Source organism: Urocampus carinirostris, chromosome 12 (assembly GCF_059441175.1).
Source record: "Urocampus carinirostris isolate Australia breed hairy pipefish chromosome 12, RoL_Ucar_1.0, whole genome shotgun sequence".
NCBI classification, from domain to species: Eukaryota; Metazoa; Chordata; class Actinopteri; order Syngnathiformes; family Syngnathidae; genus Urocampus; species Urocampus carinirostris.
Window position 1 is genome coordinate 2,709,440 of NC_142360.1, and position 15,338 is coordinate 2,724,777.

Here is a 15,338-nt window from a genome sequence, read left to right on the forward strand (position 1 = left end):
TCCACTCTGACAAAGATATAATACAAAAAACTACAAAATGGCATCAAACTCAATATCAAATTTTGTGCCTAAAAACAGTCGCTAAATATATTATTTTTCTTTATTCTGAAAAGAAAAAAATACCACAGAAATACAACAAAAACACTACTACAGTAATACTATAATACTAAAATATACCACATACATATTACAATAGAAACACTACAAATATCCCCATCCCATCAGCTGCACCGCTTATCCTCAGTAGAGTCGCAGGGGTGCTGGAGTCCATCCCAGCAATCATCGGGCAGTGGGCAGGGAACACCCTGAACTGGTTGCCAGCCAATTACAGGGCACACAGGGACAGACAACTCGCTCGCTTATTCACACCTAGGGACAATTTGGACCGGCCAATCCACCTGAAATGCATGTCTTTGGAATGTGGGAGGAAACTGGAGTGCCCGGGGGAAACCCACGCAAGCACGGGGAGAACATACAAACTCCGCACAGGAAGTCCGGTAGCTGGATTTGAACCCACACAGGAGGTTCACTACAAATATAAAACTACATAAATATTATGAAAATACTAAACAAATACTGCAAAATACTGCAGCAATACTACATGAAACGGAAATACTTAATATGTATTTTACTTTTACAGAAATACCAGAAAAATGTTGCAGAGGGCACTGGGTGAGGGAGAGAGCGAAAAAAGAAGGGGCGAGGGGGCTGTGCTATCCAAAAAGAGAAGTGGCGCTTATAAAAAATTGGTGCAAGAGCAAAGTATTCATCCCAAAAGAATAGTATTGATCCATTCCAAGTACTCAGTATCATTAATATCGAGTAGCAGTAGCTCAGGAGGTAGAGCCCTCGTCTTGGATCAAGGGATCCCAGTTTGAATCCCTGCTCGTCCGTGTTACATGTCGAAGTGTCCTTGGGTAAGACACTGAACCCCTAATACCTCCAATAAGCAGGTTAGCGCCTTACATGGCTGCAAGGCCGCTATTGGGAAATGTGGAGCACACTGTAAAGCGCTTTGGGAAGTCATTGACTTGAAAAGAGCGATATAAATGCAGATCATTTCATTCCATTTTGATCCGCCCACCGTTGATAATCACTCTAAAAATGTTTTCTCACCTCTATTGTGAGCTTGATTGTGCCCCCCTTCCGGGGAACTGTACCCCCGTTCTTCGTCCTCCTCCTCCAAGCTGGAGGTGGGAAGGATGTTGGGCAACTGGACGGTTTCTTTGGTCTGGGTTGGGGAGCTCCATGTTTTGAGGGAAGAGTAGGCGGCATGGAGGTCTGGGGAGACAATCCCCATCTCCGGGCTGAGCGAATCATACGAGAGGCTGCTTTCGTCCTGCAAAGTGGGCAGCAGGTAAAGCTCAGGCTGGGCAGCCTGAAAAACAAATAAAGAAAAAACATTAATATGTAGTTACTATGTTAGTACTGTGATATTACATTGTAATTACATAAGGTGGTGCAAAGGTTTTGGCTTTCATGTCCTCCTCCTGCTTACTTTTGACCTGTCGCAAAAAAGAAACGATGACAACCAAATAATAGTTAAAATAATAATAAAAGAATGAAACTCACCAGAGCTAGACTCCGCCCCACACACTTTAAAAAGGAGAATTTGGTCACGTCCCCCTCTGGGCACAGGAAGTCACCCAATTGGCTCCTCAGAGTCTTCAAAGTCACTTCAGGGTACACCCTAAAAAGTAATACTTCGATATAAATGTTAGATAGAAAACACGAATGTTAGGGTTAGGCAGTTGGAGCAGGGCTTAAGGGCTAGGGTCAAGAGTTGGGGTGGGACTGCTATTCAACACACACATTTAAAAAAATTAAATACGTAACGGTCTGAAATATGATAAGAAGAAATTGTTTTGCTTTAATTGTAAGCATTTAAAAAAAGTAATGATAAAATGATTCTGTTTGAACCAATTACATTTTTTTGATTATATATATTTAAAATGTTATCCATAAAATACATTTTAAAAATGTACCTGATGAATCCCGCCGATACAAAACTCTCCGTGGCCTCGGCAGGAATTTTATTTAGCCTGACATTCCACTGGTGGTCGGGCACGTAAAGAACATGGAGTTCCACGAACTACAAATGAACAAAACATTGAAGGAAAACGAGAGAAAAAAATGCATGAAAATGAGTCGTTTTTCAACTTACTTTGGAGCTAATCGGTCTCCGATCTGTACTAAAAGCACAGTTACTTGAAGCTTCCATCGTCTTCGCTTCACAGCAAGTTTGTGTTTTTTTTGAATTGTGTTTTGTTTCCACCCGGCAGAGACGTCTACCGAAGAAATGTCCAAATGCACTCGTTAAAAGAAATTCTTTGAGTAGAGTGCGAGCATCGGTTGCCCTGGTTACGTAGGAAGAAAAAAAGGAGTCAGGCTCTTTACATAAAAAACAACCTTCTGTTTAAAATGAAGTATTATATATATATATATATATATATATATATATATATATATATATATATATATATATATATATATATATATATACTATATATTATTATGGTAGTTGTATTGTTGTAGTACTTCTGTAGAAATATTTATGAAGTATTTCCATAGTAGTATTGTTTGTGTAGTTTTATTTTGTAGTATTTAAATAGTATTATTTCTGTATTATTTCTTAAGTATTTTCATAGTACTCTAGAGGTATTCCTGTAGTATTTCCATAGTATAATATTTGTAATCTTATATATGAAGGATTTTTTAAGTATTATTGTAGTTGTATATTTTTAGTAATATTTTCTTTAGTTGTATTTTGTAGTAATGTTTCTGTAGTTGTGTTTTTGCAGTATTTACTTTGAAATACTTCAGTAATAGTATTTTTGTATAATGGTCTAAATGTAGTAGTATTTTTGTAGTATTTCTATTTTTTGTTTATAGAACAAAGCAAAATAATATATTGGGTCCCCGTTTCCAAACATTACATTTGATATTTAGTTTTGGAGTAACTTTGTAGTATTTATATAGAAGTATTTTCGTTTTAGACACAAAAGCACAATGGGGACAAAGTTGGTACCCAGGTAACATTTTCTATTATTAATACTTTATTTATCTATCTATCTACCCTGGTCATATCCCTCGAGAGGGGTGACTGACAGCAGGACAAACACATACACAAAAATAAAGAAAAGAAAAAAATCTATCATAATATATTATTAGGCCATGATCTACTGTAACTGAGCATTATTGATCACACTGACTCCAATAATTCAAAATTAGATGAAATCGATCCTGACCACAAATTTCTATCAACTAGTTCGGACAATTGCAAATATTATACTGGAAATGAATATAATACTTTTTTTAAATCTGAAGGGAAATTTTCAATAATTCCCTACAACAGTAGAAGTATGTACACAAATTTTGAAGACATCACAGAATGCCTACAGCACTTTGTGAACCCGTTTAGTGTGATTGCAGTTTCAGAAACGTGGTTCAATGAGGAAAAAGTAGTTGATTTTGAATTAAATGATTACAATTTGAATTACCTGTATGTAAATAGAACAAACAAAATAGCTAAGATAATACAAAACATGTCATTTGTCATCGATGATTTACTCGAATGTCTTACAATAGAAATTATAAATGAAAAACAGAGAAATATTTTAGTCAGTTGTGTATATAGATCACCAGGCTCAAATCTTCAAACCTTTACAAACTGGGTTGAAAAAACCTATTCAACAGGAGGAGAAGAGGATTTGTAAAATGTATTTAACAGGGAAGATAAAGGGGTAGGGAAAATAAGCATCTGCTTCTGATTATGTCATGAACCAGGACGGAATCTCGGACCCAATTGCGTTTGTTTCAAAGGAATCTTTATTAGAGAGAGTGGTTGGAACTGGCTTTGGACGCCGGCGTTTGTCGGTCATCAGCCGCTTCGGACGGAATGGCAGTTCCGTGACAGGTAGGTGGAATCGGTACAGCTTAGGAGGCAGGTCGATGGCCAGGGCGGGAGAGCAGGTCGAAAACGTGGAACGGAAACAGGTCAAAAACAAAAGGCAAGCAGGAATCAAGCAAGAGTAGTCTTTGGTACTTAGGAATCTGGCAAAACACACAGAAATGCAGAAGTATGGTCTGACGTCCTCCTCTGAACGCTGACCGCTTAAGAGGAGAACGTCAGCCAACCAGAGAGCGCGCCAAACGATTGCCACCAGTTGACTTCACTTTGGCAATTGTGACAGAACCCCCCCCTCAAGGGACGGCTCCAGAAGTTCCCCCTCAAAAATGTAATCCAAGACTTGTCACAGGGAAACACAGGTAATCCACGGGAAAGTCACGGGTTATCACAGGTAATCCAAGGAAAACAATACACAGGTAAACACAGGTAATCCACAAGCAATTCAAAAAATACGTCACCAACAATCCCAAGGTGCATCACAGGTAGTCCCCAGGCGAGTCACAGATCGTCCTCAGGCATATCACCAGCGATCCCCAGGAACGGATAAAAAACAAAACGTAACAGTACAGTACCTCTTAGAATTCCTCCGAGTGAAGGGAGACCCCATCGTCAGCATCCGAAGGGGCAGCAGGAAGTGGGTCCGAAGGTGGATGGGTTTCGGTGCCAGACCCTCGGGGAAGACCGCGGCGCTGGTTGGTCTGAATGTAGGCGGTGGAACTCCACCACGAGAGACCGGTCCAGGATCTGCCGGGTGAGAACCCATGACCTCTCCTCCAGACCGTATCATTCCCAGTCGACCAAGTACTGGAATCCCCTACCTCTGCGTCGGGAGCGGAGCAGGCGACGTACTGTGTAGACCGGCTCCCCGTCCAGCAGGCGCAGAGCCAGGGGAGGAGGCGTCTCGAGCGCCAACGTGTTCTGACCGACGGGCTTAATCCGGGAAACATGGAACGTGGGGTGCACCTTCATAGACCTCGGCAGGTGGATCAGAACCGCTGAGGGATTGACAATCATCTCTATGGGGAACGGGCCGAGAAATCGAGGGGCCAGTTTCCTTGACTCAACCTTCAGCGGCAGATTAGCGGAGGACAGCCAAACACTCTGGCCCACCTGATAATTCGGAGCGGGCTCTTCCGTCGATTAGCTCCGGCTGAATGAGAATTGCCTGCCCGGAAGAGTGCGGCCCGGGCTCATGCCCAGGTACATAGACAACGGCGGGCATTAGCAGTTGCGGACGGGCAGGAAGCTTCCTCTTCCTAGCTAGGGATCATGGGTGGTTGGTAGCCGTATACGCACTGAAAGGGGGACATTCCCGTAGAGGAGCTGACCATGGAGTTGTGGGCGTACTCTATTCATACCAATTGCCGAACCCAAGACAACGGGGAACCGGCAGAGGATGTAGTAGACCAGCCGGGCGTTGGTGAAAGGACTTGTTCTGGGCACCTACTTGACAGGGCAAGACGTATCCTTGTATATCTTTGGCCATGGACGGCCACCAGAAATGCAGAGGCAAGAAACTGTGGGTCCGAGCTGACCCCGGGTGGCAAGACAGGCGAGAATCGTGCCCCCACTGCATGACCTCAGAACGTAAGGAATCTGGGACGAATAGTTGGCCCTTGGGACAGGAGCTGGGTCTGGCTTGATCGGGTAGCGCCTCTCTGACCCGGTCTTCAATGTCCCAGGAAATAGCCGCTACCGTGCGGGAAGCCGGGAAAACCGTTGCAGGGCCCTGAGGTTGTTTGTCTGGCTTCTGGAATTGCCGGGAGAGGGCGTCGGGCTTCACGTTGCGGGACCCGGGCCTGTAAGACAGGGAAAAATTGTAATGGGTCAAGAACAGGGACCAACGTGACTGACGTGGGTTTAGTCGCTTTGCCGATCTAATGTATCCAGATTCTGATGATCTGTCCAAACTAAGAACGGCACAGTTACCCCATCCAGCCAATGCCGCCCTCCTCCAACGCTAGCTTGATGGCCAACAACTCACGATCCCCCACATCGTAGTTGCGTTCGGCCGGGGATAACTGCCGAGAAAAGAAGGCGCATGGGTGCATCTTCTGGTCCTTGGTCGATCTCTGGGACAGAAGGGCCCCAACTCCCACGTCTGAGGCATCCACCTCCACTACGAGTTGGCGCGCGGGGTCTGGTACCTATAGTATAAGAGCCGTAGAGAAATGGTTCTTTCAGATATCAAAGGCCTCATGGGCCGCGGAGTACCACCGGAATGGCTCTTTAGGGCTGGTGAGGGCCGTGAGAGGAGCCGCCACCGAGCTGTAGTTCCTGATGAACCTCCGGTAAAAGTTGGCGAACCCTAGGAATTGTTGAAGCTTCTTACGAGAATCCGGCACAGGCCAAGAGGTAACGGCTGATACTTTGGCAGGGTCCATCTGAAGGCTCCCCTCGGACACAATGGAACTCAGGAACGAAACAGTCTCAGCATGGAACTCGCATTTTTCTGCCTTTACAAATAGAGAGTTCTCCAGGAGATGACGGAGAACGAGCTGGACATGTTTTTGGTGCTCCTCGAGGGACTTTGAAAAAATCAGAATATCATCCAAGCACACAAATGAAGTGATTAAGCACATCTCTTAATACGTCATTAATCCAAAATTGGGAAAAGGCGGGAGCGTTGGTTAGCCCGAATGGTATTACCAGGTACTCGTAGTGGCCGATGGTGTGTTGAACGCCGTCTTCCATTCATCTCCCTCCCGGATTTGGACCAAATGATAGGCATGTCGCAGGTCTAGTTTGGTGAAGGTCGTGGCCCCCTGTAGTAGTTCAAAAGCAGAGGTAAGCAGAGGCAAAGGGTAACGATTCTTAACTCTAATGTCATTGAGCCCTCGATAGTCTATGCAGGACCCGAGTGACCCGTCCTTCTTTCCGATAAAGAAGAACCCCGCCCCCAAGTGAAGAGGAGGGCCGAACAATACCGGCCGCCAGAGCATCAGAAATGTACTCCCCCATTGCCTATCTCTCGGGAACAGACAGGGAGTAGCGGCGACCCCGAGGAGGAGTGGATCCTGGCAGAAGGTCAATCGCGCAGTCGTAGGGTCTATGAGGCGGTAGGGAAGAGGCCTTAGCCTTGCTGAACACTTCCCGTAGGTGGTGGTAGCAAGCTGGGACTTTGGGGAGATCAGGGGTTGCCTTCGGGGAAGTGGAATGGCCAGGGTAAGGGAGCGGCTCGCAGACAGGTTTGGTGACAGTCCATGCCCCATTTCAGAATTGAACCAGTACGCCAGTCAAAGTGGGGGTTGTGTTGTACCAACCATGGATGGCCCAGAGCGAGGGGTTGGTTCGGGGTGTGGAGTAGATGGAACCGGAACCTCTCTGATTTCCAGATAACTTTAATTCGATAGGCTCCGTTATTTGAAATACGGGGCCTAACAGGTGACCATCTAAAGCTTAGACTGATACTGGATTAGGAAGGGGTTTCACGGGTATCCCTAATTTGCGTGCGAGGAACAGATCTAGGAGGTTAGCTTCAGCGCCAGAATCCATCAAGGCAGGCAATGTCTAAGGTGAACCGGGAAGAAGGAGATGGGCTTGGAGAACTGGTCTAGAATTTTTGGGGCACGAAGCTAAAACCGAGCTCAATCGGACGTCCCCTATGTCCGACGAGCGTTGGCTTTTAAAGGACAATTGGCCACCCGATGTCCCTTGCCGCCGCAGTAAAAACATAACTGCTCGGAACGCCTTCGCTGGCGTTCCTCGGCTGAGAGGGATGTACAATCCACCTCCATCTTTTCATAGGGAGTGGTGGACGCGGTTCTGGGGTTCGGAACATTACCCACTTCTTGAGCTGGCCTGGTGATGAATTGGCTGGGAATTCCCCTCTCCCGGCAGTTCTGTGGCAGGTAGGTGGAATTGGTACACCTTAGCAGAAAACGGAAACAGGTCAAAAACAGAAGGCAGGCGGGAATCAAGCAAGAGTAGTCTTTGGTACTTAGGAATCTGGCAAAATACACAGGAATACAGAAGTACGGTCTGACGTCCTCCTCTGAACGCTGACCGCTTAAGAGGAGAACGTCAGCCAATCAAAGAGCGCACCAAACGATTGCCCCCAGGTGACCTCACTTTGGCAATCGTGACAGATTACTCCTTTTCGAACATGTCAAGTCAAGTCATTTTTATTTGTATAGCCCTTAATCACAATTAGTCTCTAAGGGCTTCACAAGTTATTACATATAAGAAGTTTAGGTTATTTGTATGTTATGGAGTAGAAGTGAGTTTTAAGCTTAGATTTAAACATTTCCACTGAGGTTGCAGATCGGATCTCAGGGGGAAGATCATTCCACAACACCGGTGCCCGGATGGAGAACGCTCTCGAACCAGCGGAACACTTCTTGGCTCTTAGGATCACCAGGAGACCGGCGCTCTCGGAACGAAGGCTTCAGGTCGGGACATAGGGGGAGATCAGATCTGAAAGATATGAGGGGGAAAGTCCATGTATGATTTTGTATAGTAATAGGAGAACCTTAAAATCGCATCTTAGGCTAACAGGGAGCCAATGCAGGTCAGCCAAAATTGGAGTGATGTGATCGTACTTTTTTGTCCTTGTCAAAAGCCTCGCTGCAGAATTTTGTACCAGCTGGAGACTCTTGAGTCTGGTCATCGGAAGACCGGAAAGTAGTGCATTACAGTAGTCGAGATGGGAGGTAACAAACGCGTGAATTATGATTTCCGCATCCGACTGAGAAAGTATAGGACGAATATTAGCAATGTTACGGAGATGGAAGAAAGCGATTCTAGTAATTTTCTTCACATGTGTTTGAAATGACAGATCGGGGTCGAAAATGACACCTAAATTTTTAAGTGAGTGAGCTCTGTGTGATGTGGCAATTGTCTATGTTCACAGCGGTTTTAGAGAATAAGTCACGGGACTTAGATGGACCAATAATTAACTATAATGTCTGTAACATTATTTTGTTGTTGACTCATTGTTTTGGTCCTGTTTTTATTTTAATGTTCGAAATAAAGTTTTTATTCATTTGTTCATTCAAAAAAGGAAAAATTAGCAAAAAATACAAAAAATTTGACCATGGCCAACCCAAATGCCGAACATACAAACAAGTTAAGCACCTCGGCACCCAAGTTGGTCATGCTTTCGTTGTGCTTTATTTGGGATTGAAAAAAATATATATATATATATATATATCTCATCTCATCAGCCGTACCGCTTATTCTTATTAGGGTCGCGGGGGGGCTGGAGCCCATCCCAGCCATCTCCAGGCAGTGGGCAGGAGACACCCTGAACTGGGTGCCAGCCAATTGCAGGGCACACAGGGACAGACAACTCATTCGCTCATTCGCACCTAGGGACAATTTGGACCGGCCAATTCACCTGAAATGCATGTTTTTGGAATGTGGGAGGAAACCGGAGTGCCCGGAGGAAACCCACGCAAGCACGGGGAGAACATACAAACTCCGCACAGGAAGTCTGGAGCTGGATTTGAACCCACGACAGGTTCCCATGACATGAACTGCGCCGCCCAAATATATATATATATATATATATATATATATATATGTATTATTAGAAGACCGGATGAAAAAATCCTCACATGTGACCCGTAGACTGTAGTTTGCCCAACACAGATATAGCAACACCCTAGTGATGTAAACATAATATTTTTTTCAAATATAACATTATTGATTCAATTAAGAAGCAAAAGCACATATACTATCTTATAAACATTGTATACATTTGTAATTAGATGACACTCGTTAAAGAAGCTGAAATTTTTGGTGTCCATCTTGCTAGTAAGGAAGCCCGAGAAAAGATTTTACCAAGCTAGCTCTTCCCGGTTGTAATTTTAGCACGCAAAGGCTACTTACCACACAGTCAAGCCCTAGTCTTGGCAATAATGCATCTTCCACTTTTTTACCCCACTGTTTCCTTCTTTAGCCACTCATGTTAGCCACTTGCCCAAAGGCCATGGCTTGCCACTAGCTGCTTCTAAGTCACCGATTGATACATTTGGTTTCAATCAAATAGTTGATGAACCCATTCATAAAGATGGGAACACTCTAGATCTCGTTCTGACCCATGGTGTAGTAGCCTCAAATGTTACAGTGTTACCGTATCCTAATGCCATCTCTGATCACTATCTTGTTAAGTGTGAGGTGCTGTTTAATGTTTACTGTGATAAGGAAAAATTTAGGCTTTAGCAATCGCAATATCCGCCCTACAACGGTATTAGCCTTAAAAGAACTATTACCTAAGATAACTGTAGACTTCCCTTCGTACACTGGGTCTGTTGACTCACTTACAAACAACTTCAATACTGCTTTGGTTAATGTTCTTCATTCTGTGGCGCCCCTAAGGCATACATTTAAACCTAAGAAGAATACACCTTGGTTTACTGAAGAAACCAGGTTACTCAAACAAGGTTGTAGAAAACTTGAACGAAAATGGCGCACTACTAAGCTGGAGGTCTTCCGACTGGCCTGGTGTGACAGCTTGCTGAAATATAAAGTAGCTCTTGCCTCAACTAAAGCATCGTTTTTCTCTAAGATTATTGTTAAACATAAGAATAATCCGAATTTTTTGTTTGACACAGCGGCGAAACTTACCAGACAACAACTTAACCCAAATAATTGTACTTACTCTGCTAACGACATTCTGGAATTTTTTAATAAAAAGATTCAACTCATCAGGAATGAAATTTTAAAAGAACGCTCTGTAACCTCCTCCTATCTCAAAGATGTGGAGGTGTTAGGTAAGGACCGTGTCGGCGGTTGTTCAGAAACATTCTCCCGTTTCAATGATTTGTCCCTTGATAATCTAACACAGATGGTCAGTAGGGCCAAACAACCTACTTCCAGCTTAACTGGTGAAGGATCGTTTGGGATCTTAGGACCATAATTTTAAATATTATTAATATATAGCTATCCTCTGGTATTGTTCCTGTAGCCTTCAAGTCTGCTGTCATTAAACCTACGCTCAAGCGACCTAACCTTGACCCAGGAAGCCTAGGTATTTACAGGCCAGTGTCAAATCTGCCATTTTTTGCAAAATTACTTGAAAAGGTTGTTGCACAGCAGCTAAATGACTTCATGTCAGAAAATAACCTCTTTGAAACTGTCCAGTCAGCATTTAGGGCAAATCACTCTACTGAGACAGCCCTGGCTAGAGTAACCAATGATCTTCTTTTAGCAATAGATCCCGGTGCCTCATCAATGTTACTGCTGCTGGATCTTGAAGCTGCTTTTGATACTGTCGACCACAACATATTACTGGTTCGTCTGGAATGCATTGGTATCTCAGGAACTGTACTCTCGTGGTTTAGGTCCTACCTGTCAGACAGGATGCAATGTGTTAACTATGGCTATCTGACCTCTAAACAATCTAATGTCCCCTGTGGTGTTACTCAAGGCTCTGTACTTGGCCTCCTTCTTTTTAGTGTTCATATGATCCTGCTTGGTGACATTATCCGCAAGTGTAATATTAGTTTCCATTGCTATGCAGATGACACTCAACTGTATGTGCCACTGGAAACAACCGGACATTTAAGTTGTAGAAATCTGGAGGCTTGCCTTACTGAGATTCAAAGATGGATGTCACTTCATTTTTTTACGCCTTAACCCAGAAAAAAATGAAATGTTGATTATTGGTCCAGCTCACTGTTGTCAGTTGTTTTCAAACACTACCTGAACCTAGACAAATGTAATATCACTCATAGTGACGTGGTCAAAAATGTAGGTGTTATATTTGATCCCGGGCAGCACGGCGGCGCAGTGGTTAGCGCTTGTGCGGCACAGTTCATGTCTCGGGAACCTGTCGTGGGTTCAAATCCAGCTCCAGACTTCCTGTGCGGAGTTTGTATGTTCTCCCCGTGCTTGCGTGGGTTTCCTCCGGGCACTCCGGTTTCCTCCCACGTTCCAAAAACATGCATTTAAGGTGAATTGGCTGGTCTCAATTGTCTCTAGGTGTGAATGAGCGAATGAGCTGTCTGTCCCTGTGTGCTCCTGCTTCTTCCTTCAGAGTCACTTGCCTTACACAGCTGAATGATGCTGAGCACCAGAATTTACGCATCTGACCTTTTTCTTTTTACCAATTCCTTCATTAGCCACACATGTTAGCCATTTGGCTGCAAGCTGTGCAACTCGCCGCTGTTGGCATTGTTAGCTATGCAAATGAAATACACATTTTTTGTTTTTTTTTTAATAAAATTTGTATGATAATTAATTTATTTTTGCCTAATATTCAAATCAATGTTTTTCATGTTTTTACTGGATGAAAGTATTTTGTGCCTCTAGGGGGCACTAAATATTACACGTTGTCCCTTTGATAATTTGATGGCTGAAAAAGCTGGCTGGACCCGGAGGTAGGAATCTAAAACACGCCCCTCAACAAACCGAAATACCTCCCCTGTAAACAAATTTGTACTTGTAATTGATCAATTTTATTTCGGAAACAAACAAATACAAATTTGAATGCACGAATAAACCTGCAATTTCAAAGCACAATTAAAAAAATCTAGCACTTTTGTGTAAAAAAAAAAATCTTAATTCTATTTCCAAACCGCGCCCCCAACCGACCGGATGTTTATAACCCGCTCCCCTGGCAACAAGTTCTGCCAACTAAACTTTGTTTCTTTATTTTTTCTAAAAAAAATCCAAAAATGTCTGGATCATCCGGCATCAAAACAACGAAAACAAAAATATTGTTAATTTTAATCAACCAGAAGTGGATTTGTCGCTTGTCTCTCAACAAGTTCTTACAACAACAAACTAATTCTGTTTTTTCCTAAATTAAATATGCATCTCAGAAAATATAACCTGACATCAATTTAAATGCAATTAAACGAATAGAACGCAGGGTGGTGAAAGGCCTCCGAGCAAACAAACCGGAAGAGGAATCGTTGCTGCACCGTCAACAAGCATTTCAACTTTGATTTTTTGCCCCTCAGAAAAAAAATGTCAAAATCATAAAATGATATGGGTTTAAGTCTGGATTACAGTAACAAAACTGCAACGTAGAGCCCAAGTATGTGATTTAATAAAACACCTTAATCAAACCACGCCTCTAGGCAAACCGGTAGTGGGTTTGTCGCTCGCCTGACAAGAAGTTCTTTAAACTTAACTTTTTCTTTGCGAACTAAAATCGTTTTATCCTTTCTCTAATATGTCTGTGTCTTCCAGCCTCGTAGCTATGAAAAAAGTGGTGCTACAACTTCGCTTCGAAGCAGGGATCAACCGAGTGAAGGTACAACAACGCCTGATTATTTTTTGGGCGTTTTCTCGATCTCATTCCCGAGTGATATTGCAGTTGTTTAGTCAGTACACCATGGAAATTTTTAATTACTTTTCGAGGGCTTTCAAAGCAAATTTTCCATTTTCCTTGGTCCCATTAAAAGAAGGAATGCACATTTTCGTCATTTTTGTATTTCAGTTTCTCAGCCATTGTTCATTAAATAGGCAGCCTCCCGACATCTCCTTTCACCTGTCCTCTTGGGCCCAAAGTTTTGAAGGACAAAGGCATACAAACGTCAGCTGCTGCTAATCACGAAGCAATGATAAAAGCATTGGCATAGCAGAGCCATCAGAAGTAGTGTCAGCGTCATTTTCAAGCAGACTTGTATTATTTTCTCTTTATTTAATGAGCAGTCTATCGAATCACACTGCTGAAACACATGGCAACAATTTCAAGCATTTGCAAGCACTTCACCCAAAATTCAAGAACCTTTCAAACCTAAAATATCAAGCATTTTCAAGGATTTCAAGCAGCTATGAGAACCCTGTGTAATAGAGTTGTTTTAAGTTTTTTTTTAATTCTCAAAAAATCTGTTTTTGTTGCATTACTGTTAAAACCTTGGTACTGCATTCATTTAAGCCATGGGCGTGTGCGACTGTCTTTCTCGTTTGGCACATAATGGGCTTCTGGGCATGCCGTACTTTCAGCTATGTCACCTCATGCTGAAGGTAAGCTGTGCCCAATATCAGTTTGGGTAAATGTTAATATTTTGCTGAATTATCGGAGCTGCTTTCACAAACTACTTTTGTATGTAAATGTTTACAAGTTGTGCTAAAATGATGCATAAAAAAAGCATGGATTAAAAGTAATGCAGCGTGAAACGATTACGGAAATGCAACAGGTTTCAATGCAACCACGCCATGGTGTGCGGCATGTTGAATGATGTCCTGTTTATCTATTTTTGTTTATGTTTTGATGTATGCTGTCGCCCTGACTTATTTGTATTGTTGATTGAATGCAGGTGCGTGGGGAAACATATGTTCATTATTATTAAGCTTTCACTATCAATGTGCTCGCATGTTGTTTGCTTGGCATACCTTTAGCTATATCACCTCGTGCTGAAGATGTATGCAGTTGTGCATAGACGCCCTGACTTATTTGTATTGTTTAATGAATGCAGGCAATAAACCGAGTGACTGTGAACCCTCGTGTTGCGCAGGATTGAGGGTCGTTACACTATTATCTTGAATGTTAGTTGTTTTCTAATTTTATGGATTTAGGTGTCCTTGGCCGCCGCCGACCTTCAGCAATTTTGTCTCCAGAACGCTCAGCACGACCCATTGCTTACCGGCATGTCGTCGGGTAACAACCCATTCAGGCCGCAAAAAGTCTGCTCTTTCCTTTGACGACATGGTAAGTCCACATTTTTCAGTATTTATCAACAAAAAAATCAAATTTGTAATCTTTTTTGCAGGATTTGGTGCCCAGAAGTGGATTGGAAAAATGCAACATCTGATTTTAAAACATCTTATAATCACACCTGTCCAGTTGATTTAATGATTAAAAAAGACAAACCTCTTTTAGATGATATATAAAATCTATCCTAGAATGTGCCTTTCAGTGCAGCTGGGTCTTGAATTTTCTGTTTCCTCCGTAATCTTTGTGACGATTACGTGAAAACGGGTCACCAACCTGGGGCTAGAGGGCCCCAAGTGGCCCTTGAAGAGCACCCCAGTAGCCCGTGGACATAATTTGTAGGGATGAGTAAGGACATTTTTATTTTGCAGAAAGATTTGTCCTTGTATTTCCTATTATATTTCAAAACCTTTTAAATGAGGAAGAGAAGCAAATTTTCACACAAAAAAAAACATAAGGAAAGTTAAACCTATGACACAAACAGGGGGTCACAAACATGGTGATCGTGGGCCCCAAGTAGACTCCTAAGAAAACTTCTACCTTGCAGACCAATTCTGAAAAAAAGCTCACAAGTGAGGGGCCATTATGATGATCTAGGTATTTTTATGAATAAAATTAGTACATGATCAGTCATCAATGACCAATTGTTCATAAATTGCCTGTCATTTTAATCTTAAAATCACTCTGCCCTTACACAAGGCTGATCTTTGAGTGGTTGAGTCCATTTTAACTACTTATAACTAAACTGGTAAACGTCTTTACACAGAAATATCACGTTATTTGAGAAATATATACATATCAATCTGGTAGCCATTCATG

General features: G+C 42.8%; 3 protein-coding genes across 6 annotated transcripts in view; 1 reads left to right on the forward strand and 2 right to left on the reverse strand.

Moving 5' to 3' along the window:
- Positions 1-9,078, reverse strand: part of spata1 (spermatogenesis associated 1) — a 32,673-nt gene extending 23,595 nt beyond the window's left edge. For all 4 annotated transcript variants that reach the window (XR_015852245.1, XM_088349923.1, XM_088349922.1 and 1 more), the window contains exons 1-6: positions 6,560-9,078; positions 2,165-2,357; positions 1,986-2,092; positions 1,573-1,690; positions 1,452-1,505; positions 1,117-1,378 (exon numbers count right to left, since the gene is read on the reverse strand). Coding sequence is in view for 3 of the 4 variants with exons in the window: in XM_088349923.1 (XP_088206049.1) it covers positions 1,117-1,378; positions 1,452-1,505; positions 1,573-1,690; positions 1,986-2,092; positions 2,165-2,357; positions 6,560-7,122 (1,297 nt within the window). In the remaining variant the exon portion in view is untranslated. The remainder of the gene's footprint in view (positions 1-1,116; positions 1,379-1,451; positions 1,506-1,572; positions 1,691-1,985; positions 2,093-2,164; positions 2,358-6,559) is intronic.
- LOC148354662 (uncharacterized) lies at positions 3,753-6,663 on the reverse strand. The gene is made up of 3 exons (XM_088349925.1): positions 5,840-6,663; positions 4,729-5,709; positions 3,753-4,654 (listed from the first exon to the last, which is right to left on the reverse strand). Exons 1-2 carry the CDS (start codon positions 5,959-5,961, stop codon positions 5,259-5,261), a joined length of 573 nt encoding a protein of 190 aa, XP_088206051.1. The 5' UTR covers positions 5,962-6,663; the 3' UTR covers positions 3,753-4,654; positions 4,729-5,258.
- A 3,832-nt stretch (positions 9,079-12,910) lies between the features above and the next one.
- LOC148354663 (guanine nucleotide-binding protein G(I)/G(S)/G(O) subunit gamma-5-like) lies at positions 12,911-14,717 on the forward strand. The gene is made up of 3 exons (XM_088348984.1): positions 12,911-13,115; positions 14,384-14,516; positions 14,578-14,717. Exons 1-2 carry the CDS (start codon positions 13,035-13,037, stop codon positions 14,507-14,509), a joined length of 207 nt encoding a protein of 68 aa, XP_088205110.1. The 5' UTR covers positions 12,911-13,034; the 3' UTR covers positions 14,510-14,516; positions 14,578-14,717.
- Positions 14,718-15,338: the final 621 nt, after the last annotated feature.